The sequence below is a fragment of the Aulostomus chinensis genome, chromosome 2 (genome assembly GCF_037954235.1).
Source record: "Aulostomus chinensis isolate RoL2024-O1b breed Wild chromosome 2, RoL_Achi_v1.0, whole genome shotgun sequence".
In the NCBI taxonomy this organism is placed as follows: domain Eukaryota; kingdom Metazoa; phylum Chordata; class Actinopteri; order Syngnathiformes; family Aulostomidae; genus Aulostomus; species Aulostomus chinensis.
In genome coordinates, this window is record NC_141321.1 from 14,466,284 (window position 1) to 14,492,653 (window position 26,370).

Sequence of the window (26,370 nt, forward strand, 5' to 3'; positions counted from 1 at the left end):
GATTGTGGCCCTCAAGCACTTTTCCTTTGAACGCACAGCAGCATTACACTGAATTTTAATACTGCTAAGCAAAGTAAACCTCCTTGTCTGTTTTCACACTCACACACACACACACACACACACACACAGACTTACTTTTCCTTCTAATGCTCCCTTGAATTTTGGACTCTCTAGGAGCGCGAGCGCTTGCGGCAGGAAAAAAGGGATGAGAAACGCCTGAACAAAGAGCGTAAACTGGAGCAACGGAGGCTGGAGTTGGAGATAGCGAGGGAGCTGAAGAAGCCAAATGAAGATATGTGTCTGTCTGATCACAAGGTAGTTAAGATAGTCGCTAATCCGCTGTATACTGACTGCTTTGGAATCCCGCTGAGCAAAAACAGATATTTTACTTTCAATACAGTGATTTTTTGTTTGTTTATCCCATTTAAGTGCCCGTAAATACATAGATTCAAGGAGACGACTGGTAACATTTACTTGATGGTCATCATTAGTTACAAGACTGTAGTATTTTTATTTTTTGGAAGAGTGTGCCCTCAAGTGGCTAAAAATGAGTACTGCATCATAGAGATGGAATCTCTATACATTGAAATGCACTGGATTATTAGTATGCTTTATTTCATCTTTTGTCAGTTGCAACATTATTTACTATACTTCATATGTTGGAGTTTAATCACAATAACACATGTGATATCAATAACAAAAACAATTAATACAGTCCACTTATTTTAAACCCTTTTTCCCCTCTTCCAGGCTCTCCCTGATTTTTCCCGGATCCCGGGGCTGATCTTACCCGGACGTGCCGTTTCTGACTGCTTGATGCTGATGCAGTTCCTGCGGGGCTTCGGGAAGGTTTTAGGGCTGGACTTGAATGTGGATGTCCCTACTCTGGGTATGCTGCAGGAGGGTTTGCTCAACGTCGGTGACAGCATGGGCCAAGTTCAAGATCTTCTAGTTAAACTACTTTCACTGGCAGTTTGTGATCCTGGTTTGCCTCCGGGACAGAAGGTAGAAGCTATTTTTCTTTGTGAAACTAAAACAATTTGTGGAAAGTCTCAAACTCCAATTCATAGTCTAGCTTGCTTGTTTACTAGTTTCACTTACAAAAAGAAGAAAAGAAGTAATATCTACATAAACGTATTCAGGCAATATGAATCCGCTTCTCCTTCTCTACCAGACAAAGACCATGCTGGGGGACCACCTGACCAATGTTGGCATCAACAGGGATAATGTGTCTGAGGTGCTACAGATGTACATGGGTGCCCATTGTGCCAATACTGAGCTGGCCCCTCTGGCCCTCAGTCTGAAGACCAAGGCCTTCCAGGCCCACACGCCTGCTCAGAAGGCCTCAATCCTGGGTTTCCTGGCCAACGAGCTGGCCTGCAGCAAAGCTGTTATCAGGTAGGAGAAGCAGGGGACAAACATGTAAAACATGAATACATTTATCTTTTGTTTTTTTAGCTTTTGAATTTGCCTGAAGATGGATGATTTAAAACAGCCCAAGTTGAATTGGTAGTATTGCTTTTCTTCTTGCAGCGAGATTGACAAGAGCCTGGATCAAATGGCAAACATGAGGAAGGACAAGATTATTATGGAGGGCAAACTCAAGAAGTAAGTTATTTGTTTGTTAATCAGAAATAAAGTTGTATTTCTTTGATACAGTATCATGCTCAATATCATGCTTGTGTATTTGTAAATCCAGGTTGAGGACCATCTATGCCAAACGCACAGGGAAGAGGGAGGCCAGTGTGGGTGTAGAAGAGAACCAGTCTGTTGGTACCCCTTCCTCTGCTGTCAAGCGCAAGAGGAAACTGGGCGGAGACAGTGATGAGGATGACGATGATGACGAGGACAGTGATGATCCAGCTGAAGAGGAGGAAGATGAAGAAGAGGAAGAAATCAAGAAGGTTAAAAAAGTGGAGACATATGATGAGGTAAAAATATAGATCCATCTGGAGAGGCATTATGAAAGCTGACGCGGCAGGTGACTCACACACGGGTGCTGTGTTTCTGTCCCGTCAGGATGAAGTGGATCAGGCCACCAGCATCGAGGAGCTGGAAAAGCAGATCGAGAAGTTAGCTAAGGTACTGCAACTTATGAACCACTGGAGCCAAATAAATACATTACTGTCCTTTTTGTTGGATTTGGTTTTACAAAATGTCGGGGAGTCATCTGTGAAATATAATCTGCAGGAATCTGGATTTTCTTGCTGTTTGTTTTCCGTCATTGTAGAAAGCTTCAATTGTCCACAACTGAAGTACCCCTAAATGTTTTAATGTACTCTACCAATTAAAAACACAATCATTTATATTTTATGTACATTTAAGTGAACATTTAGCTATTTGCTTACGAAGGCATCAATTTGTTTAAAAAAAATTGCCTCATAAGCATAGCATGTAACGTACACCACAGTTATCACAAAGAGACATTTGCCAGCATCTTTGGTCCTCTTAAGATATGTTCATCAAACTGCTGTGAGAGAGAGAAACAAAACACTGTGCTCTGTTCAATTGCAGCAACATCACCAGACCAGACGAAAGCTCTTTGAAATATCCCACTCTCTGCGCTCCATGATGTATGGTCAGGACCGCTACCGACGCCGGTACTGGGTGCTTCCTCACTGTGGAGGGGTCTTCATTGAGGCTATGGAGAGTGGAGAAGGTAGATACGTGACCTTCCTGAGGAGTTTGTGTTTGGTAATAGATTTTTGTGAAAAGTTAGAAGTATCCAAGTGTTTGCCTCGCTGCTTGTGACGGCGTTAAATATGCTGATCTATAAACTCTGCACTGCCCACAAGACTAATTTCAGACAAGCTGTAAAACTTTGATGCTCTTACACAACTCTGCTAAGCTTACATTGACCAACAAGTGCTACCACTGTTTCAGCTATTATCTGTATTAACTTTACCCTTATTTACTACAAGCTCCAGAGGAACTGGAGGAGGAGCGCCAGAGGAGGAGAAGAGCAGCAGAGGAGGTTAAGGTCAAAGAGGAACCTCAGGAGATTGAGCTGCAAAAGGAGAAATCCTCCTCCCTTCCTGGTCAGAGCATACGCTCACAAGGCTTGGAACAACAGCAAGATGAGGTGAAAGAGCATGAGGGGAAGAAAAACTCTCCAACCCTCTTCTACCAGCAACCAGGCTTTGTGTCTAAACTGTGTTCACTCCGCGACGCCACTAAGGATGTTGGCAGAGAGACTGTGAAGGCAGAAGACAACAGGAATTCCCATGCGAGGCAAAATGGCAGCCCCATGGGTGCTCCTGTTGCCACAACCACCGTAACATCATCCTCCCCCACTCGTAATACCTCTGAGCCAGCAGTAGCAACAACCGCCTCCATGGTTACCACTAATGACACTTCAAATGTCCCTGCCCCAACCCCAACCTCTTTATCTGTCCCATGCCTGCCAGCCCAACGTGACAGCCCAGGGAACACTCCTCCGACCTCCTCCCCTGCTCCGTCCCCACAACTTTCATTCCAAGCTAATGACCAGCTACTCAGAGTTCTGACCGAGCGCAGTGGACACTGGTTCAGTCTGCTCCCGCGCTCCCCCTGTGACCTTGCCTCCCTCACTGTCCCTCCCCCAGGAGTGCCCCGTGCATCTCCTCAGGCATCCTCCACCCCTGCCAAGCCCAAATCTCCACCTCCATCTCCTGCCCTACCTCTCACCCCTTCGGCTGCCTCAGCGTCTGCCAGCCCACACCACCCAGCTGGCCTCCTCACCTACCCGCTGTCCGCCCTGCAGGTGAGGACGCTGTGCACAAACACATAAAAACAGATAATCATTGCAAGAGTTCACCATGTTAAGGTCAAGGATCCCCAAATTCCGCTTCCCTCACCCCTCTGTTTTCTCCTCATCTCTCCAGGCTAAGTCAGGTGGTTCATTGCTCGGAGTTACATTTGGAAGCTGGCCCAGCAGCATGTTAAGTCCCGGCCTGCCTCTGTGCAGCAGCCCCAGTCCCATGCCGGGTCTCTCTGTAGAGGGCAACACTGCAGCAAGTGTCTCCAGCAAAAGTGAATCCCCTTTACCTCGCCTTGAGAAAACCACCTCCATGTCCTCTCCTGCTTTGGAATTTCCAAAATCCCTTGACCACACTATACCTCGACCTGTCCCGGAAGGTGAGTGACAGAATCCACCTAGTTGAGGATTGAGTTCCATGTGGGAGGAACCTTAACTGTTCACAGCGATTTGTCGCTTCCTGTTTATATGCCTGCTCATGTGTTTTTATTGTATCAGAGATGCTGACTGGTTGGTGGCGAGTGTCTGACATAGAGGAGTTGAGGGCTCTAGTCAACGCTCTCCACAGCCGAGGCATCCGAGAGAAATGTCTCCAGAGGCAGATGCAGAAGTACATGGAGATCATCCCCCAGGTCTGCACGAAACACAGAGATGGTGAGTTTAAAAAGACATATTGCACAAAACAAAAGCTTATCTTATTTCCTTTTAACTTTGACAGTCATAAAAAATGTGCTGTCCCTCTTGAAATACACAAAACGTTCGTATGTATATAAAAAGTAATTTTTTTTTGATAGTTAAAGTGTAGTTTTGGTGTGTTGTCATTCATTTAACACTCCTGTCACAGGTCCTATTAACCCACCGTAGGAATACCTCTCTATCTCTGGCTGCCTTGTTCATGTGTTTGGCTGACTGATGTTTGACATGTGTCCATATGTCGTGTCCTCCATCTAGTGGCCATGATCGAGCTGCGGGAGCTGGAGGAGAGCCAGGTCAGTGTGGAGTCAGTGCGAGGGTGGTGTGTGGAGGAGCAGGCAATGGAGATGGACATTGCTGTGCTGCAGCAGGTGGAGGAGCTGGAACGGAAGGTCACCGCTGCCAGCCTGCAGGTCAAGGTAAAATACAACACATTTTGTCTGTAGTGTAAAAACTAGTGTGAACATGTGGAGTCCTGCGATCAGATCCAGACTCACTAACTGCTTTTCCTCCTCCAGGGCTGGACATATCCCGATCCTCAGTCTGAGCGCGAGGACCTGGTCTACTACGAGCACAAGCCCCCCACCAAATCAACACCAGCATCTGCAAACGTGGGAGACAAGGAGTCCAGGGATCATCCAGAGGAGCGGGGGGAGAAGGGCGGGGTGATGCGTCACCTGGACAACCCGCTGGACATAGCAGTGACACGTCTGGCTGATCTGGAGCGCAACATCGAGAGAAGGTACCTGAGGAGCCCCTTAGGTACCACCATTCAGATCAGGCTGGATAATGTGGGTACGGTCACTGTCCCTGCCCCCGCCCCATCCACTAGTGCTGACAGGGAAGGGTAGGTCATTTCTCCAACCAAAGCTCCCCACTCTCCCATTAAGACCCTTTCCTCTCTCTGTGTGTGCTTTCTCTATTACTCAAAAATGAGGGTCTTTGCTGCTTTCACAGCAGAGATTTTGTGGTGGCTTGTTGTCACATTTTTATTTGGTCTTGTGCATTTTTTTGAGGTGGTGGAGGTGGTGAGGGGCTCCACGCCGCTCAGTTTTGTTTCTTTCCGGCATTGTCTCTATTCTTCAGTCATCTGCATGGTGTTGTGCATCAGTAACCTTGGTTTCGGGCATACTCATGGCTCCCACTCTACAGTAAATGCAGGTTCTTCACTCTTTCTGCATGAATGTCCCCTTAACATGAAAAATTTGATGTGAACCTCTCCCTGGCGCCTTACACCCCCCAAAATCCTCATGCCTGTCTCTGCACAGCTGGACCTCTGCTGTTTTATTGGCGCCTGGTTGAACAGTTTTCTGCGTTGTGTCTGTACACACATATTTTAATTTATATACACATATGTGTGCATCTGTGTTTCTCATTATCTTCCCACCATTCCTCATTATTGTGTCCCAGTGGCGAGGAGGAGGTGGCTCATGGTATGAAGGTGTGGAGGAAGGCCCTGAGTGAAGTGCGTAGTGCCGCCCAGTTGGCCATGTGTATCCAGCAGCTGCAGAAGTCTATCGCGTGGGAGCGGTCCATCATGAAAGTGGTGAGCAGCAGAAAGAAATTGTCTGACACACAAATAAATAAATAAATGAGGCAGTTTACATTCCCTTTTAACTGATGCACCCGTTCTCCAGTACTGTCAGATATGCAAGAAAGGAGATAACGAGGACCTCCTCCTGCTGTGTGACGGCTGTGACAAGGGCTGCCACACTTACTGTCACAAACCCAAAATCACCAGTATCCCAGAGGGAGACTGGTACTGCCCAGCCTGCATATCCAAGGTACATCAGATTTAGGTCAATCTGACCTCATAAATCTGTTTGGCATTTAATTCACACACTCTGGAGCTGAGGAAAATATCCACTTCATAGTTGCCTATGTTAAGTTTTAAAAGGCTGTGCAGATATTTTTGTAGTAAAGCTTCTGGTGGATGCTTTGGGCCAAATGTTATCATTTGAAAAAAAAAATGTTTTCATGCTTAAAGACTTATTAATTGATGCAAGTATTTTATATGCAGACCTTGATGTGTATTTCATTTCATCAAAAAAGATTCATTTTATTTGATTATCACTGTATTTCAACACAAAAGCAGCAATTATGCATTTATTCGTAGCATTGTTTTGTCAATAACAAAACAACAAAATGAACTTGTCAAAATGATGACGGGGATTCTGTTTGAATTCAAAATATAATATGAGGTTGTGCTGGTGTATGAGTACTGTATCTCATTAAGATGTGCCAGAGTGTATCAGTGTATTGTGTCCCACCTCTAATTTATCATGATGAGGCTCTAAGAAACAAATACATTTGAGTCCATGTGTGTATGTTTATGTAGTTTAAAATATGAGGACCTTTATTATGATAGATCCATCTATCTGTATTCTAAATTTTTGGCCGTATTTGTGCCAAATCTCAGGAAATGCATTGTTTACTCCGTGCAGGCAAGCGGTCCATCCCCCAAAAGCAAGAAGCCTGCAAGCAAACCAGTACCATCCAGCGGAGGAGGCAGTAAGAAAGGTGGCGATGTGAAGAAGAATGGGAAGCCGGCCGGTAACGGGGAGGTGTCTGAGGAGGACTCTGCCAGTGCCAGTAGTACACCCAAGAAAGGCTCAAAGGACAACAGCAGGAAGAGGAAAACAGAGGAAAGCTCACCTGCTCCTCCAGTAGCCAATCAGGAGAGCCCTGTGTGCGTCAAGAGAGCCAAGACAGCGAGAGACAACAACAGGGACCTGGGATTATGCAGGTATGTCCCCCGGCAGGCTCTTACTTGTCTTCCTCTTGGATCCCTGATGTTTTTATTACCCTCGTCTGTAGCAGCAGCCCCACTGGACCAACATAAGTAGCAACCAGCTCCCATGTTTTCATCTCACCAGCATTAATTCTTGTTGACGAATAAAAGAAAATGAAAAGTTCAGTTTAATTCAACATTTTCTATTCTCCTAAAATAATTTTCCCTTCATGGGAGGTATTTTTCAGCACAAAATTGGAACTGTTATGTTTTATTATTAATTGTTTGAATTTCTTTCCTGCATGCAGCACCTTGTAATTGGTCAGAAATGTTTTATTGAAATAAAGACAAATAATGTTGTATTATACTGCTTTTATCTGTGGATCATAGTTGATATTCAATTCTGTTTTTTTCATGAGGGAAATATTTTATTATGGCCATATAACCGAACCTGTTAGCAAGTAGTTGTCTCTATAAACATCCAGCAGTTACTGACTTGGATGGTATAAATTTCAGTCTCGTGTCTCCGCAGTCGCCACGTCTGTTTCTGTTGCAGCTAAATGTTCACAAGCTAGTCGATAGCTTTGACTGACATTTGCTGCAGGTCAGATAGTGTCCATCAGCTGAAAACATCTTCTTGTTGTGGGCACAAACTCAAATAATCCATCCAGGTTTCTTTGTGTGGTGTCCTCACAAATAAAATGAAACTGTGTGTGTGTGTGTGTGTGTGTGTGTGTGTGTGTGTGTGTGTGCGTGCGTGCGCGTGCGTGTGTGTGCATGCGTGTGTGTGTGTGTGTGTGCGTGCGTGTATGTGTGTGTGCGTGCTTGCTGGACAGGGTTCTCCTGGCAGAGCTGGAGCGGCATCAGGATGCATGGCCCTTTCTCACACCTGTCAACCTGAAATCGGTCCCCGGCTACAGGAAGGTCATCAAGAAACCTATGGACTTCTCCACCATACGTGAGAAGCTTGTGAGCAGCCAGTGAGTGTCCATCACTTCTCTTTGCTCTTGTTCTCCTGCTCTCTGCACAGAATTTTCAAGGTTTTTCACAGAAATACTCACAGTGCCGTGTGTCATAGATCCACTCATTAACAGAAGCTTTGGTTTTTGTTTTACTTTCAGGTATCAAAACCTGGAGACTTTCATCATCGATGTCAACTTGGTGTTTGATAACTGCGAAAAGTTCAATGAAGACAATTCAGACATTGGTCGAGCCGGCCATAACATGAGGAAGTTCTTTGAGAAGCGCTGGACTGAGCTTCTGAAACAAACTAATTAAACGTCTGTTCAGATTCTCCCTGTAAACCCATCCTACTTTCATATCGCGGCACCCGCTTTTATTTTTATTTTTGGTGGACAATTTTGGCTTTGCAGGATGGAAAAGAAGTCCGGTCCTTAATATGGAGCCTGCGGTGTGCTAAGAAAGAGCTGTCACCTTGAAACAAAAGTCTTTACATGAGGTGTGCTGGATTTATTACAACAGGGATAAAAGCCCCAAAGACTCGCAGAGAAACGGGGTATTGTAGTGCAATACCACTCCCTGTCTCAGAACACTGCACTGAATGAATCCCCCAACTGTCACTGATGTGTCTGCGCTAAAATACTTTCCACTACTTGTAAATAGCTTTTTGTTATTTAATCGTATTATAGTGAATGTATTTAATTTTGTAATAATTATTTATGAATCAAGGTCCACTTCATTTTCTATGAAAAGGAAGAATCAGCATTAACTGCTTTGAATTGAAAAGGAATGTGTCTTTGTGTTATAATTTTTCCTCCCAAATATCAAACAAAGCCAAGAAAAAAAAAATAACTGTTTACACTGTTCAGAGCTTTGGGGCATCAGAGGATGTATTCATTTGTTCCAACTGTAAAACTGCGTTTATTTACAGGAGCAGCAGAGGGACAGTTAGACAATGGTGATTCATGTGTATATACTGTTTATTAATGTCAATATTATGTCTTGTTTGGAACGATGTGTACAAATTGTTTAAGAATATTAAGATATTGTTTATGCCTTAGAATGATTGTAGCATTCTATTTTAGTGAACGTGATGAAAACATTATCATAAATATTGTTTGTACAGTATATACATATCCTCTGCAAACACTGTGGTATCCTTAATCTTGGTAGTGCCTACCCTTCCAACAGGGGCGTGTAGGGGATGTTCTTGTTTTTAGTTTTCATTTTTACGACAACATTATTTTTTTATATGATTTCAATCCAACAAGGCCTCCAAAGTTGGACAGTGACACAGACATCATTCCTCACCATAGAAAATAAAAAGGAACAAGCATTCAGTTATGCTTCCGTGATGCATTTCCTCGTAATCTGCCACAATTCAGAGGACCTAAGGCCATTTGTAACCACTGTGTTGATCCTTGCTGTGTGTTGTGGCCTGATGGAGGCAGCTAGATTTTTTTGTACCCAAGTCAAAAGTACTTGAAGTTACTTTATTTAAGATATTGTGGAATAAAAGTATCATTCTTTTGTAGGAGCTTTATTTTTCACTAGTGTGTGGCACGGACCTATTAAAAGGATGTTTTTCAACGTAAAAGACTTTAACTGTTTTTCTTTCAGTCCCACCTACTGCAGCTAGTTCAGAGGTAAGTTAGGGCTCTTTAAGAAGTTGGAGATCATTTATACTGAAAGGCCGTGAATTCTACAGTAGACCCTTTTCACCCCGGCCCCTCTAAATGGAACAGGCCCCAGTCATGGCTGTTCAGTCATTCACGGACTCAAACGCTTGTGAACATCTGGAGTTGGATAGAAGTCACTCTTTTGTTTTACGTCCAAAACATTTGGAAAAGCCCATGAATCATTTTTTAATGCACTGTTCCCTCGTCGTTTATTATTCCTGACCTGAGCAAAACTGAGCTGATCTGAACATCACTCGGTAAATAAAATGGCCGATAACGATGACATGCTGATGATATCATGCATTCATACCATGGAGTCACTGGCGTGATTAAATCACATTTCATTTTTATGTGGATACAATGATATTTATGTCAAATTGGGGGGAAAAAAAACAATATTTGAATCCTTTATTTTGTTGTTTGAGTTTTCTCTTTTTAACTAAATCAAATATATTTTCAAAAGCTTGGGACTCTTAAGGACCAAATGGTTAGTGGTCCTGGGATTGTTAATACATGATAAGCCTGCTACAACATGCAAGGTTACAAACTGTAAAGAACGCTCTGAAAATGTTCTAACAATTTCCTGAAAAAATATTTAAAAAGTGGACTTGCAAAATAGAAGAGGCATGGCTCAGAGGTAGTGGTCGTCTAGCAACCGAAGGGTCACTGGTTCGATCCTCACTTCCCCCGGTGACCATGTTGAAGTGTCCTTGAGCAAGATACTGAACCCTTAATTGTTCCTGATGACCCTGTGACGGACTGGTGACCCCAGGGTGAACCCCACCTCTCACCCAATGTCAGCTGGGATAGGCTCCTCCCCCCCGACTCTTAACGGTTAAGAGGTGTAGAAAATCGATGGATGGATGGATGGATTCTATATTTGGGTAATGGTTTCTTCCTTGAAAAATCAAGTTGCAATAGTAAGAACAAAATAACCAATAAGGACTGTTATTCGCCTCAGTTTCAGTTTCACTTTCGGTTGCACAGAAAGAAGCGCTTCATAAACGTGATTGCAGTGTGTGAATGCGACAGCGGGTACTGCGTTACTTCTTAAATCATAGTTTTAGAGTTCATTTCCCCCTTTTATTTACTTTATTGGGCCTCAAAAACATTTCTAGAATATAAGTAGCGTACAAGTACAAGTAAAGAGTACCACCGAACAGAAAAGAAGAACATCAAACAAATATATAAAGCCCACAAACAAATAAGTCGCGCCTCGGGACTCGATTTTCAACCTGGTGACGTCACCCGTAGTACGTCACGGTCAGCTGTTGTAACAGGAAGTAAACAACTGAGCGGACGACACAGCGAGGAGAGACAAAAGACTCTGCTTTAGTTAGTTAAACAGCTGAAATACCGTGGAGCTTTCATAATATCGTCGAGCAGCTTCATCGCCGTTAGTTCCAACCGCAGGTGAGACACGTAACTTCACGACCCGTTGATGAAGGCAGCCACTGCCTCGCGTGGCGTCGCTAGCTTCAGCCTCACTGCTGCTGGCCGACACCGAGCACTTCGAACAGCGTCGCTGGTGTAAGGTACATATTGAGCTTGAAAGCTGCAGTACATCGTAGTGACAGGTGGGTAAAGAAGGCGCGAGTGTTCCTTGCAGGCTGATGAGGCAGTGACCGACCATCGTCGTTGATCCGTAGCTGATGGATCCCAGGGACCCTGGACGAACGAACCCGTGTTGGTATCGTCACAACAACCACGAGAAACCGAAAGTCATGTAAAGTTCCAAGTATCCACAGATATCGTCCGAACATGTAGAGAGGAGCAGCGAGAGCTCTCATCGTGGAGGCTCGGCTACAGCTGGTATGGCGGGATGCAGGAATTCTGTGATTCGAGTGGACATTGATATTACCAGACCTCTGCTGGCTGGTACGTTTCTACATCCAACAGCACAACTCTTGAGAGATTAGTTTTCCCCTCTATGATTCTATTTAAGTTACCAGCTAACATTGTAAGTATCAGTGCGTCCGGTGCAGCACCCAGGTCACATGACACAGGCACGCCAGCACCTCTGCAGAGTTTCGGGGGTCGTGAAGCGTCCTAGTGAGATCCGGTGCCACTGTTCCCTCGTTGTTGAAGGAGGAATCCTGCTCCGTCACAAGCGTAGTGATGACGATGGTGGTGAAGAGGCTGTCTGACGCTTGAAGAGCCGTCCAGTCGTACTTGTAACGAGTCAGGAGCCACCAAAGAAGAAGAAAGAGATCCCACATTCAGTAGTTATACAGGTGGGAATTCTGGAGTCAAACACATACCATAAAAACCACCAGGTTCTTTGATATTTTATGGCCGTTTGCTTCAAAAGTGTTTAATTATTTTTCGCAACTCAACCTAAAGTTAGCAGCGAGCTCAACGAATAATTTTTATATATTCTATTTTTTTTTACATGGTTTAAAGACATACTTACCATTAGTATTACTATTATATTTTCCTGAAAGTTATTTCCCCTCTCTTAGAGTGAACTTGAACCAAACAGGGACCCATCAGTGTAGAGCTGCTCAGAGGTGGGCCCAAATTTTGCCTTCAGTAAAGTCTGATTTGCCCAAATATAATAATTTAGACAGTAGGAAAAATAAATATGGATATTTTTTTGAATCGGGCGCCACGGTGGTGCAGTGGTCAGCTCTGTCGCCTCACATCAAGAAGGTTCTGGGTTCCAGTCCCAGCTCCAGCACAGGATCTTTCTGTGTGAGTCTCCATGTTCTCTCTGTACCTGTGTGGGTTCTCTCTGGTACTCCAGCTTCCTCCCACAGTCCAAAGACATCAAGAGGGGACGAGGCTGATTGATACTCTAAATTGACTGTAGGTGTGACTGTGAGTGTGAATGGTTGTCTGTCTCTATGTGTTGGTCCTGTGATGGACTGGTGACCTGTCCAGGGTGAACCACGCCTGTAGATGCTGGGACAGGCTCCAGCCCCCCCCCCCCCCCCTTCCCATGACCCTAACAGGATGGATGGATGGATTGTTTAAATCACTCTTTATACACTTTCTTTTCATCTTATTCAAATATTCAGAATCCCTAATTGTGTTTTCACCATTAATCAGTTTAGGATATTATATGAAGGTCATAAGTGTCCATCAGTGCTTAGTTTGGTGGGGGCTGGTAAGAATGGACACCACACTGGGATGATGGACGTTGTTTCCATACCCACCAAACCAGTGAGTGATCCGTCTGCGCTGTCTCGTGTAATCAGGGTTGTCTGTCAATGTGCGTCTTCTTTACTTCTTTAAAGCTGTCCTCAAGTATCCAAGACTTCAAAACCCCCGCTGTGATTGAGGGAAGATTATGATTTATGATGTCAGTTATTTATGAAGTCAACTTCTGCTGTCCCTCATCTATCCTGAAGGCTTTGACAGGTTATTAGTATTTCACGTCTCTGGGTACTTGGATTTAAAGATTAATTCTCTAACGTATTTCTTCCTTCCTTCCTTGTGCACGTCAGGACTGGCCCTCCAAATGGTGTCCCTGATCTGCACGTTACAAGACCACCGTGACGATGTCAACAGTTGTGCTTTTTCAGCACAACTGTTAGCCACGTGCTCCGGAGACAAAACAGTTCGAGTATACAACAGCCGGGACTTCTCAGAACTCGCCTTCTCGCCGCTGACCGGACATGGTTACAGCGTCCACTGCTGCTGCTTCAGCGCCTGCGGACAGTTCCTGGCCTCATGTTCCACAGACGCAACCACGGTGATCTGGTCCATGGCGACAGGTGAGATCGAGGCTGTCCTGGAGCATCCTGGTCGCAGCCCCGTCAGGATCTGTGCCTTCTCTCCTGACTCCGCCCACCTGGTGTCAGGCGGCTCTGATGGCACTCTGGCTCTGTGGGATTTCCCCTCCAAACAGCTGCACAGGTGAACGCCGACCCACCCGATGACAAACATTAATTTTGACTACAAATTAAATCACAACCTTGGTGTCAACTTGGCTCAATAATTACCACGTTTATAATTGCTTCCATTTTCCAAGTTATTTAGACACGTATTAGTGCACTGATGGATTGTAATTATTTTAACAGTCTAAAAAAAATCCAACTGTGCTGAAACAATTAATCCATGAATGGAATCAACAGAGAATGAATCGGCTACATTATTATTATGAGATCATTTTCATAAGAGGATGTTTTTTGCTGTTGAACTGAACTATGATATTGGTATTCTACTCTGTATTAATAAATAACTAACATCAATAATGTATTGGGGATTAGAGAAGACAAGAGATGTTTTTAGTACAAGGCATTCAAGATGCTTCTGTATAAATAATATAAATTAATTAACAATAATGCGAAAATTATCCTGTTAAGGGTCGGGGGGGGGGGGGCTGGAGTCTATCCCAGTAGCTACGGGCGAGAGTTCACCCTGGACAGGTCACCAGTCCATCACAGGACCAACACATAGAGACAGACAACCATTCACACTCACAGTCACACCTACAGTCAATTTAGAGTATCAATCAGCCTCGTCCCCTCTTGATGTCTTTGGACTGTGGGAGGAAGCTGGAGTACCAGAGAGAACCCACACAGGAACAGGGAGAGTACTAACCACTGCGCACTGTGCCGCCTTCAATGATAAAATATCTGCAACAAAAGAGCTTAATGCGGTCGGTTGTGTTTCTGAAGGCACGGCTCGGTGAAGGACACCACAATTGTGGCCTGCTCCTTCAGCCCCTGCAGCCAGGTGTTTGTCACTGGCTCCACCTATGGAGACCTGCGTCTGTGGGACCTGGACATGAACCAGCTCCACGCAGAGAAGAATGCCCACGACCTTGGAGTGACCTGCTGCACTTTCGCTCCCGGCATCCTCAGTGGTGAGAGCCGCCTTTGTGTCCACTCAGATGTATGTGAGAGGGAAACGTGTGACTCTTGAGTTCTGAATCTGCTTTGTTTCAGGCAGCCAAATTGTGCAGTTTCATTTAGCTTCCTGTGGCCAAGATAGTCTTCTGAAGCTCTGGGTGATGAACAAGCTGAGCTCCAGAGGTAAACCTGTTCTACCCTGCTGCACCTGAGTAGCAGAGTTAGCTTCTGTGTCACATCTCCAACAGTCACATCATCAGATCCTGCTGGTCTGATGGAATAATAATAATAATAATAATAATAATGATAATGATGATAATAAATGATGATAATGATAATGATAATAATAATAATAATAATAATAATAATAATGATAATGATAATGATGATAATAATGATGATAATGATAATGATAATAATAATAATAATAATAATAATAATCTGGCTCAGGCCCTAATAATAATAATGCTAACGATGATAATGATAATAACAATGTTAATGATAATGATGATGATAATGATAATAACAATGATAATGATGATGATAATGATAATAACAATGATAATGATGATGATAATAATAATGATAATAATAACAATGATGATGATGATAATAATAATAATATGATAATGATAATAATAATAATAATCGGGTAAGTACAACTAAATGATAACTATAACAATGATAATGATGATGATAATAATAATGATAACAATAATAACAATGATAATGATGATGATAATGATGACAATGATAATGATAATAATAATGATAATAACAATGATAATGATGATGATAATAATAATGATAACAATAATAACAATGATAATGATGATGATAATAATAACAATGATAATGATGATGATAATGATAATAATAATGATAACAATAATAATGAAAATGATGATGATAATGATGACAATAATAACAATGATAATGATGATGATAATAATAATGATAACAATAATAACAATGATAATGATGATGATAATAATAATGATAACAATAATAACAATGATAATGATGATGATAATAATAATGATAACAATAATAACAATGATAATGATGATGATAATAATAATGATAACAATAATAACAATGATAATGATGATGATAATAGTAAGAAGAAGAATCATCCCACCAATGTGTGTGTGACCATGGTTGTCCGTTCTCTCTCGTAGCCTATAGGATGCAGCTCCTGCACACATTAACTGGCCAGTCAGCTCCTGTCCTCTCCTGTTCGTACTCCTCAGATGGACAGCTGCTTGTCTCTGGGTAAGATCTGCCATCACAACGAAACCTCTCACACTAGGATCCCGGGCCAGAGTCGGAGTACACTTGACCCTGTAGTCCAGTTGGTTTGATGGGTCTGTCTAGCATAACTTGAGAGGCTGGTCTTGCATGGTTCAGGTGTATTCAGCAAATGCTAGTCACTACTCCATCACTACTCAGTCTCTGACATTGCTTGTGTAGGTGAAACAGTCTCTGTACACTTGTTAGAGGGGCGGAGCCTGGGTCTGAGGAAGAGCCCCCTAACATTTTGGGCAGATGTATTTCATAGAGTAAGAAACTGGATTTAGTTTTACAGGGGTCTTGGTGGATACTTCTGGAATTTTCAAGTCCTGACTTTAGAAAATGACCTGTGTGAGCTTTGGGTGGCTGCATTCGTTGCATCAGTTACAGACGAACGTTGCGTTCCTATGAACTCGTCTAATTTAACATCTCGGTTTCCTCAAGACAATTAACAGGAAACTGCTACATAATTGAATCATGCGAGTTTTCCATCCATGTCTTTGCCTAAAAAAATTCAGGAAGTGATCAATGTGGGATCATGAAACAGATGTCAAATGTTGCTTGTTGTGGTACCAGAGGGTGCAATACTACATTGTAGCCACTGGAGGGAGACACGGACCACTTCATTCCCCCTGAGTGAATATAATCTTGTGAATTTAGAAACTGAATTATTTTCAAACAGGATGACAGTTTTATCTTTATTTTCTTCAGCTCTGTGGACAAAACGGTTACCGTCTATGATGCAGTGAGTACCCCTCCTTTGTTTAGTCGTTTAGTTTCGGTCTGTGCTAGAAATTCTACCTCTCAAATAATTGACTACACTTTGTCTTTCCAGAAAAATGCTGTTTTACTTTACACGTTGAACCAACATGAGAGGTAAACCTTCATGTGTTTTTATGTGGCAGAATTTGTTCCACTATTGTAGATTTTTTTTGACTGTCAATATAAGTATTAATTTCTAAAAATTACACATAATTTCTCTCTCGTCCTCTCAGGCGCCATGCCTTGTGCAGTTAGTGCTGTTCACTTGTTATTTGAAGGGATAATTTCACATGTTTGTGTCTTGACATTACATCTCTAACGTCAGTGTTCTAATGATTTTTGTTCAAATCTCGATGATGCGTTCTAATGTATCTTCACATTTCGACATTGGAATACTGCTTCACATATTGCCTGGACTTGTGTTTACTCCTCTACGTGCTCATTTGATGTTCTCTGTGAAAATCATCTAAAGGAATTCTGTGACACAGTTTCTGTGGCAACTGTTCCGTTAACAAAGCTCTTAAATAACCATCTCTGGGGAAGATGCTCCGCTCTGTTAACATGTTTTCTTAACTTGACGCATTTGATGGGACCTCACACTGAGATATTTCCTCTCAGGTTTTATGATGTTTTTGATATCTCAGTTGGTTTAGTGAAATAAACCATGAGCAGTATATTTCAGGCTTATGTGGCAGCTATTAGACGGCAAAATCCTCTTCTAGAAACAGCATACGATGTATTACGCTCTTTTAGAAAGTGGCAGGACAGTTACTACTACATCTCTCCTGCTGGGACGCTAACAAAGCCGCTGCCTAATGATCGCACTCAGCCTCACCTGTGACTGAAAGGCTCACTTCCTCTCAGAAGAGCACACTGTAAGTCATTTTGGAAAATCTCTAAGTGGAATTATAGAAAAAGAGAGGCAAGTAAAAGGAAAGTGTTTAAATGTTAAAAATGTGAATTATAGACTGCAACTAGACGAGTGTAGTGGAGGGGATGCTTTTCTACTGTCCCTGAAGCCACCGAGCTTGTGTCCTCATCGACGTTGTTCCTGTTTCCCTGAAAAAATGAAATATTTTAATCATTATTTAGATGTTGGTTCAACCTTTGACACATTAATCCATCACAGACTCAGCCCTCTGATTCACAATGTGTCCATCACAGCTACATATTTAGGTTTGGAAACCACTGACGGAGTTTTACTCCCAGATGTTACAACACAGAGAAATCAACCACAGTAGTAAACCAGTATTCAGGTGAGCGCTGTCGTCTGCTGCAGGTACGTGACGGCGTGTTCCTTCTCTCCGACTTCACCACTAATTGCTACAGGATCTATGGACAACACGGTTAACATCTGGAGGGTGGAGGATGGGTGTAGCGGCCATGGTGGGTGCAACACAGCCACACACACACACACACACACACACACACACACACACACACACACACAGCCCTCCAGGAGTGTACATCTGTAGTTTAATGATTTGTTTTCTTTTGTCTTCTGTTTTTGTGTTCACCTACTTCACTGCACCTCATTTCCATTTAAAAGATGGGAAATCGTTGCCTGGTGAGTTTTCTGTTCATCCTCAAAAATGTTTGAAAATTAAACCGTCGTAAAAAGAGCGAGGGTTTCCTTTAGAAAGCCAAATGCAGACAAAACACTGCGCTTAGCGCCAGCAAGTCAAGAGTTGAGCCTCATCAAAGCTGTGAGCAGCGACGAGCCGTGTGTGGTTGTTCAAAGAGTGAGAGCGAGGTAACACCTGAGGATATTCGGATTTTGCTTGAAGGAGCATAGCAATGCATGCAGTCTGGTGTAAATATTAGTTCCTGCAACCACAAGGTGGCGCAAGAGAATACATACTTACTATGTATTATGTTGCTGTACACCACATGAATATAACTGCAGCCTAATTGTGATGTCAGGTTAACTTCCTCTAACCAGTAGGTCAAACATCAAAAAGATCTGAACATGTGGAGTCCAGTTCCAGCTGTTTCCTGTTCCGCCTCACCATGGTGACGAAGTGTAATGAAAACCACCAGTTTTCACACTAACCAATCATAAACTTCTTGAGATGTTTCTGACCAAATCTAAAATGGCTCTGCTCCACCCATTAGGAGAAGTCCATCTGAGTGCTGAAAACAAAGAAGGCTCTTCGTGCTGCCACCAGGTGGCGCTTTGACTAAATGGCAGCCAAGGTGAACAGGTTCTCCTGTGACCCATTCTATAACCCTCCACCAAGTTTGGGAAAAAATGGGCCTCATAGTTTTTGCATAGTCCCGCTGACTAACAGTGCAAATTTGACTCTCCTAGCTGAGATAATGATATTCAGCTTCTCTCAGTTATTTCAGGGTTTGTTTGTGAGCGCTTTAACAGTTAAGAGTTTGGAAGGTTGTGTGTAGATGTCTCTATAAATCTTGAGTGAAATCCTAAGTAGTTGCCGTTCAGCAGTAGGAGATCAGTGTTAAACTCGTTAAGTCATCAAGTGGAGGACACAAACGCACTCACACTTCCCTCTCTGTCTTCCAGAGGAGTCGGCGCTGACGTCAAGCCAAGGTAGGAACTTCACTCAGTGACACCAGTGAGAAAATACTGTTGAGTGCATTACATCAATAAATTCACTAAATGTGACTCTCCATGCACTTTTGTTAATGAGCAGGTGCCAAGTCACAGCGTTGAGCATTAACCTTGTTTTTCTGTCTGCAAAGTACAAGCTCCCGCCCGCCTTTCTAGTTTCCTCCTGTGTCAACGGAAAACGTCGAAAAAAAAAAAGCCCTCAGAGCGAATCTATAAAGTGACACAAGCTATTAAAGCCACAGCTCTTTGATCAATAGTCAGCAGGATGCCAAGAAAGTTCTGCATGAGGAACACTGGGACATTATTAAAAGGCGCTGCGAAAGGACTGACCGTCTTGATTTGATTCACCCTCTCAGGGACGACCTCAGCGGGCCGCTCCAAGCTGCTGGTCGCCGATTGGTCAGAGGAGGACGTGTCAGTGTGGCTGGTGGAGGAAGGGCTCGGGGGATTGGTGGATAGATTCAAGGCCAACAACATAGACGGAACGGAGCTACTCAGTCTCACCAAAGAAACACTGGCGTCAGAGCTGCACATAGGTGAGCATCGTCACGTCCTCAGCTCCGCTTCCTCTCACCGCCCTGATGAGTACATGTAAAGACAGACTTACACCGCTGGCTTCATGTTAGGATTAACGTTTCTGCATCTATTTACATGGATAAGAGGCCCATTAAAGAAAGGGTGAAGGAGTGAATGAGTGTTGATGGGGGTTTTACTCAGCATGATTACATAATATTAGGCTGCACTAAAAAGGCACTGAGCTTTGGGGCTTCAGCAGTTCTGACTTTAATCTGGAGCACTTCATCAGTTATATAACACAATCCCCAAAACACTAGTTCCCGTGAGGTCATATTTTTAGAACTTCTTGGTTACTTCCTAGTCAGTCTGGAGTCTTGGAAATTGTGGTATATCAGATTTTTGGCATATTTCTGAGTTACTTTGCCAATGTCAGTCTACCAGCTCGACTTGTATTCGTCATGTAGTTGTCAGCAAATGTTTGTTGTGCTGCTGTGCCGTCATTATCATCCCACAGTCGCTGTCAGTCAGTTTCCACAGCCGCAGAGCCGTGACTTTGGGCTTCGCTTTCAGCCCATTAGCATGCAGCCTTTGTTTTTAGCTAAACTAGCAATCATATTTCATCCAGCACAAATAAATGAAAGAGGGATCAGCATTTTTCAAAGATGGGAGTGAAATCAATACTTCCTCTTAAAGAATCAGTATAATAAAAGCGAACGTACCAGCAGGAATATTGAGTGTTCTCTTTTATTAATACGGTTCAGTTTTTGTTTTTACATTTTTGAAATGCTTATTCTGACAGACGGGCTCTGTAAAATCACCAAGTATTACTAAAACAACAGTATTCAACCAATGTGCACTCGAGTGGCTGCTCGCTGTTCAACTTTGATTTGGACAGACAGTCAGCAGACACGGTTGGCTCCCACCATGTTCACGCTCACCCACGCTCACATTTGCCATCCCAGAGTGAAAAGTGCTAAACACTTGAATAACAAATGCTCAAATTCTGGATATTGATATTCTCATCATTGTGTGTGTCAGTCCACATTGTTCCACTCGATGTCCCAGCAGTTCTCCTTTAATGAGAGACGACACAATAATGATTAGTCTGTCTTTGTTTCGGACACACTTCCAAATTCCTGTGTTTGTGCATGTGCAGAGTCAGTGGGCCTTCGCAGCAAAGTTCTGAGGAAGGTGGAGGAGCTGAAGAGTGAGTCGCTGTGTTCAGGTATTCCTGACGAGTTCCTGTGTCCTATCACCCGAGAGTTGATGAGGGAGCCGGTCATTGCTGCCGGTGAGCTTACACGTCTCCTCGCCGCTCACCAAACCTCCTCTCAGTGTTTCCACTCAGCACGAATAGCACTGAATAATGGAACATAGGCAACCCATCTGGCTGCTACCGCTGTCAGACTTTGAGATTTGCTCCGATGTAAGTTGTGATGTTGGATGACCAGAAGCCAGTGTCCAGTCTTGATGCAGAAGGATATTTTGTTGGTCGTAAGTTGTGGTGTTAACTCCCAAAAACGTCAAAGCAGCATGAAATCTTAACGTCCACAATGTGTCAGATTTAGTGACGTCCAGTGGTCAAGCTACAGATTACAACACCTCTCTTCACCGCTCCCATATGAGAATCTATGAAGAACTGCGGGACAGATTATATTTAGGGCCTGAGCCTGAAGGTACTTCAGGCAAAGACCCTATTATGTTTTTGGTCCTACATTTGTCAAATGTTTAGGCTCTTAAACTTCCCACGAACCAATAGATCCCCACAGGAAAACACTATGAGCCTCCGACTGGCCAAGACAGGGAAAAGTTGAAATAGGAGAGGAGCAGGGTCTCACTCCAGGAGCTGCGTCTGAAGCTGCTGCTCCCAGCTTAGACCTTACTGTTGTGCAGTAGCAATGATCATATCAAGGTCATGCCAAACGACATCACCATGATTTGTACAACATATGAATCCACGCTTCGTCTTGTTTGTCCAAGTTCTAAAGGCCATTTTTCCTTTTGGAATTTGGAGCCTCTTGTTTAACTTGTGTTAAAATATAACTCCGTAATCAAAGTAAACTAGAATGCAATGGTTCTGGTTCTGGTGTTGTGGACGACCATGTTCATGCAACCAATCAGCTCCCGTGGATGTGGACCCACTGCCTGTGTAGCTACGAAGAGCTCATTGTAAGTCTGTCAAAAAAAAGTTCTTCAGGTGATGCTTCTCTCGTGGGAACTTTTAGAACACGACAGTCAGCATTTGAATGAGTTCATTCTGGATCCTCCAGACTGCTTCTTTAAACTGTGGTCTGGTGCAGGCTGCTGAGTGTCACAACGCAAACACAGCCTCTACATAGCGTTCTCTTGAAAATGAGCTGATGTTCTCATGTTCACCCATGTAACTTGAGTGTTCTGCACCTGTGCCGTCAGATGGATATTCCTATGAAAGAGAGGCCATCGAGAGCTGGATCCACACCAAGAACCGCTCCAGCCCCATGACCAACCTCCCGCTACTGACAACCCTGCTCACCCCCAACCACACCCTGAAGATGGCTATCGCTCGATGGAAGACGAGCCAGTAGAAACCTTAAGAACTCTTTTGTTGCCCAAATATCTCCCCTGAAGTGAGCAAGAACCAGAACATTTCAGGTACTGGCGTGTCCTCCTTTGTGCCAACCGGGTATTGAAGCAATGTGCGTGTTTACCTGGTGGCATTTATTTATGTGATTGCATCATGCGTTTGAGCTGGAGGGTGCAGGAAGATGACGAGGCATCTATATTTACCTAGAAATACTAACGACATACCAAGACAACATCTGCCTGCAAACACGTCCCACCTTTCAACCGCTCTCATTTCTTCATTCATAACTTAAAGCTCTGGTTTGGTCTACCAGTTCTTCAGAAAAATGCCACTAAATCTGGTATATGTTTGTATATGTAGATGTAATAATTTACTTTCTGACTTAAGGATGTTACATTTTCTTTACAGACAGTGTATTTACATCAAATGACCAGTGTGTTGGACCTTCTGTAAGAACATCACTAGTGAAGCTGTCAACTCACTCTACTTATCCAAGTCCCACAATTACTTCTTTTTTAAAAATCGCCTTACTTTCTATCTTTACAAATCTTGATTCTATCGACTAACAGCAGCAAAGTTGACAGTGCTGAAAATGTAAGTTATATTAAATCGTAAATTGAATCAGTCAAAATTAATCGTGGACTTGGAGCATTTTGACACCCCCCCCCCCCCCCAGGTGGAGCCATTGCATAAAAGCATTCAGTTACAAATGTAGGTGAATAAAAAAACACTTTACTACATTGTTTAAATTGTTTACAACTCAAAAACATATGAAAAACAAAATAAATAAGAGAACAAGCTAGTGCTAGAAATAGGAAGGTGTCTGTCCATTCTGGGCTACTGTAGATGCAACTTGGCAGGCTCTGTGGAGGAGGACTCCTCCCTATGGAGGTATAAAGGGCTCATATTATTACAATAAACTCTTTCCGAAAATTCAACTTCTGACAATAATCTATCACAAATTCTACACACTGTACCTTTAAATTTGCTCACACAGAACACAAGGTGGCGTGAGTACAGCAGCTTATTTTAAATAACGTGTTTTAATGAACCACTAACACCTCAAAAAACCCATACTGCTCTCATACTCATGCCTTTAATCTTTACTTTGTCTTAATCAAATTTGTAATGTCTCATATGACATCATATTAATTGCTTTGAACACTCGCTGATGTAAATCAGGGGAATTTTTCCCCCCTAAACTTTGATTTACTATATCGTCCTGAACATCACGTTATTTATTTGTTTTCAGAATTTTCTCAATTCTCCATGAAGCACATGAACAGGGACTTTCTTGAATTGCCATTAAAGCTGTTTTGCAGAACATTACATCACTTGACCACTTCCTGTTTTGGTTGTTTTTAAAAAGAGTGTCACGTAAACCCACCAGTTAGAATTTGGTCTGATCACATTTGGGATGTCTTGAGGAGCCACATGATTAAACTTTTGATCCAAGTTTAAAAGGCCTAACAGGAAGTAGCACTACAGTGATGCACTGTAGCTTTAATATCAAGAAAATATGTCTCTCGTCTTACTGAACCACTATTTGCTCTGTTGGCAGTTGGAAAAGACAACACCATGTTTATGTACTTTTCCTGTGGTCTGCACACGGCCCTGCTTCAGCAGATATGGATTTTTCTTGCAAGTTCTTGTGTGAGTGAGGAGGTTTTAGCAGCATTCATATTTTGTGACGCCTTGGTGAGATTTGCTTCCACTCCTATAGACCCTGACACATTTCAGGAACAGCACTGTGAAAGAAGTAAATCCAGTCCGCCATGAACATTTTATTGTACCACAATAGTAAAGTGGTCTGATTGTGTAATCCATAGCATGACTCTGAGAAGGATAGATGACAACCATGGACATAGAACAATGTAAGACGTCTCTCTCTCTCTCTCTTAATCCTCAGCTGCATGTGTCTCTGTGTCCAAATGAACCAATAAACACTTCATATGAATATGTCCTCTGCTATGCAAAAATAAATAACGGATACTGTGAATATTGAAGCGATCAATTCAATATTAGTTTAAGAACAATGTCATGTACAGTGCTTTCTTTTTAATCAAGTGTACCAAGAAAAAGCATCTCAAGTACATAAAGTCATTTCTTTTGAAGGCTGCAATGCTGACAGATAACCACGTAGAGGGAAATATATATATATATATATATATATTTATATATATATAATCTGCAAATATAGTGTACACCGTACAAATATAAATGTTTTTAAAAGACACTCAACAATAGAAATGGTCATATCCTGCAACTACCGTGAGGGTTTGTATACTCGTGCACAAAGCTTTCTCAGACTTGTATATTTGATATAATAAATAAAATTGAGACAATAGACGACTTATTTAATTAAGGTATGTCTGGTTTTCTTGAATACACTAGTGTGCTAGCTGTAAACATGTAAGCAGAAGCGTCGTAGCCTGAGTTGAACACTGGTTCTAGATTGTGAATGCAGCGCCGCAGCAGAACTCTACAAACAGGCTGGGGGGGGGGGGGGGGGAAGCAGTTCTCAGAAGTCTCCCTTGCTACCTTATGTGGGACATGGTTTGTTGAAAACAGCAGAAAAACGCTCCAATCTGTGCTTTGAACAACTCTATTCAGACGTTAGACTCTATAAAGGAGCGTTTGGGTTTGATGGGCGCCATATGCAGCACTGGGTTGTCTCTTGTCAGGCTCGCCTGTCTGTGCCTCCCGTCAGGAAAGCGTAGCTGGGATGACAGAGTGGCTCTAGCCTCTCGCTGGTGGTGGCGCTCTCCAAACTCCCGGCTCTGCTGCTGGCTGCTGGCCTGATGCTCCTGGAATGAGGCGCGTTTGAACTCATTGTTCAACCCTTGGAACTCCATGACTGACATACTGAAACTCTCCAAGCCTCCACCTTGCCCCTGTCGGCCCAGGCCAGGGGCCTGCTGGCCCTGCACTCTAACAGATTTATCCATGACCCCCATGAAGGGGCGGGGCTTCAGCTCTGGCTTTGCCTTGAAACTACCACTGCTCTTGATGGGGCATGGTGCGTCCGGTACCTGTTGTCTGCCGCCGTCTGACAGGTTCCCACTAGAAGCCTGACTGGAACTAGAACCTCTAGAGCCTGCTGTTCCTCCTCCACCTCCCTCCCTCCTCACCTCCATACCAGAGCCCAGAGCCAGACCCAGACCATCCAGGGCCACAGAGTGTGTGGCGAGTCTATCAGAGCCCCTGGAGAAGCTGGAGGAGCGAGGCTGATACTTTGGAACATGGCCGGGTGGGGACGAGCTGTTGGGGGACATGGGGTGAAAATGCTCTGTGGGGCTGAGTCCAGAGTGTTCAGTGGCGGATCCAGGACCGATGTCAATTCCCAGAACTGGTGCTGGTCTCAGGGAGGTGGACATGTGTCTGCCTGGCAGAGGACTGGAGGGGCCACAGAGAGAGAGAGGCCTGCCCCCAACTCTGCCCCCCGACTGGAGGGAGTGGCAGTGGTGATGAGTCCTGCTGCCCTGGTTTTGCCTGTTGATGGCAGGAACCGGTTCCGACATGTCCATGAACAGTTGGTTCTGTACGTACTCCTCTTGGGGGAAACATGGCGACTGATCGGCTAAACCAAAAGCCACACTTCCAGGTAGAGTCCTGTTTGGACCGTATGGATTCAGAGGCCAAAATTCTGGGCTTTTTCCACATTGCAGGCTCACCTCCTCGCCGTCCTCCCTCTCCTCGTCCTTCTCTGCATCGGGGTGCTCCTCAGGGACATGCCTCTCCAGACTTCCCTGTGAAAACACATCCATGTCCTCCTCCTCTGTGGCTGAATGGTGGTGGCTGTGAGGGTCCCTGCTGTAACCCTGCGTTGCGTTGTTGCCGGATGTCTTCTGATGATGTTTGTATTCCTCTTCAACTCGTGCCAGCAGGCGGCGGATCTCTCTATTGGATGGGCAGAGTCGTGCTGCTTCGTGGAGGTCTGCCAGCGCTGCAGCAAACTGCCTGGGGAGGACAGAGAAGATGAACAAAGGAACTTTAGAAACATTTAATTTACTATGACACAGAGACGCGACTGATCCTTCGAGCAATATAATATTACTTTGAA

General features: G+C 43.6%; 3 protein-coding genes across 15 annotated transcripts in view; 2 read left to right on the forward strand and 1 right to left on the reverse strand.

Moving 5' to 3' along the window:
- Nucleotides 1-9,717, forward strand: part of baz2ba (bromodomain adjacent to zinc finger domain, 2Ba) — a 72,840-nt gene extending 63,123 nt beyond the window's left edge. For 5 of the 8 annotated variants that reach the window (XM_086180524.1, XM_086180517.1, XM_086180541.1 and 2 more), the window contains 17 exons: nucleotides 175-315; nucleotides 751-1,005; nucleotides 1,175-1,398; nucleotides 1,534-1,608; nucleotides 1,700-1,931; nucleotides 2,020-2,082; nucleotides 2,515-2,659; nucleotides 2,922-3,742; nucleotides 3,864-4,116; nucleotides 4,235-4,390; nucleotides 4,688-4,848; nucleotides 4,948-5,276; nucleotides 5,840-5,975; nucleotides 6,067-6,213; nucleotides 6,874-7,175; nucleotides 7,997-8,140; nucleotides 8,282-9,717. In XM_086180524.1, coding sequence (XP_086036650.1) covers nucleotides 175-315; nucleotides 751-1,005; nucleotides 1,175-1,398; nucleotides 1,534-1,608; nucleotides 1,700-1,931; nucleotides 2,020-2,082; nucleotides 2,515-2,659; nucleotides 2,922-3,742; nucleotides 3,864-4,116; nucleotides 4,235-4,390; nucleotides 4,688-4,848; nucleotides 4,948-5,276; nucleotides 5,840-5,975; nucleotides 6,067-6,213; nucleotides 6,874-7,175; nucleotides 7,997-8,140; nucleotides 8,282-8,438 — 3,741 coding nt within the window. In that variant the 3' untranslated portion in view covers nucleotides 8,439-9,717. The remainder of the gene's footprint in view (nucleotides 1-174; nucleotides 316-750; nucleotides 1,006-1,174; nucleotides 1,399-1,533; nucleotides 1,609-1,699; nucleotides 1,932-2,019; nucleotides 2,083-2,514; nucleotides 2,660-2,921; nucleotides 3,743-3,863; nucleotides 4,117-4,234; nucleotides 4,391-4,687; nucleotides 4,849-4,947; nucleotides 5,277-5,839; nucleotides 5,976-6,066; nucleotides 6,214-6,873; nucleotides 7,176-7,996; nucleotides 8,141-8,281) is intronic. The other 3 variants (XM_086180549.1, XM_086180567.1, XM_086180559.1) reach the window with 1 other exon arrangement.
- Nucleotides 9,718-11,048: 1,331 nt separating this feature from the next.
- On the forward strand, nucleotides 11,049-23,631 carry wdsub1 (WD repeat, sterile alpha motif and U-box domain containing 1). Of its 6 annotated transcripts, none has more exons than XM_086180608.1 (13): nucleotides 11,049-11,677; nucleotides 11,888-12,033; nucleotides 13,249-13,660; nucleotides 14,425-14,612; nucleotides 14,695-14,781; nucleotides 15,780-15,873; nucleotides 16,603-16,767; nucleotides 17,933-18,039; nucleotides 18,203-18,220; nucleotides 19,181-19,207; nucleotides 19,585-19,764; nucleotides 20,901-21,035; nucleotides 22,157-23,631. In XM_086180608.1, the coding sequence occupies exons 3-13, from the start codon at nucleotides 13,263-13,265 to the stop codon at nucleotides 22,306-22,308; spliced, it is 1,551 nt and encodes a 516-aa protein (XP_086036734.1). In that variant the 5' UTR covers nucleotides 11,049-11,677; nucleotides 11,888-12,033; nucleotides 13,249-13,262; the 3' UTR covers nucleotides 22,309-23,631. The 6 variants fall into 6 exon arrangements, with proteins under 6 accessions (XP_086036734.1, XP_086036717.1, XP_086036751.1 ...); XM_086180616.1 differs by having other exon boundaries at nucleotides 11,051-12,033; nucleotides 16,603-16,636; nucleotides 16,727-16,767; XM_086180591.1 differs by having other exon boundaries at nucleotides 11,049-12,033.
- Nucleotides 23,020-26,370, reverse strand: part of LOC147269175 (protein TANC1-like) — a 46,570-nt gene continuing 43,219 nt past the window's right edge. Inside the window, exon 30 of the mRNA XM_086180581.1 lies at nucleotides 23,020-26,267. Coding sequence (XP_086036707.1) covers nucleotides 24,917-26,267 — 1,351 coding nt within the window. The 3' untranslated portion in view covers nucleotides 23,020-24,916. The remainder of the gene's footprint in view (nucleotides 26,268-26,370) is intronic.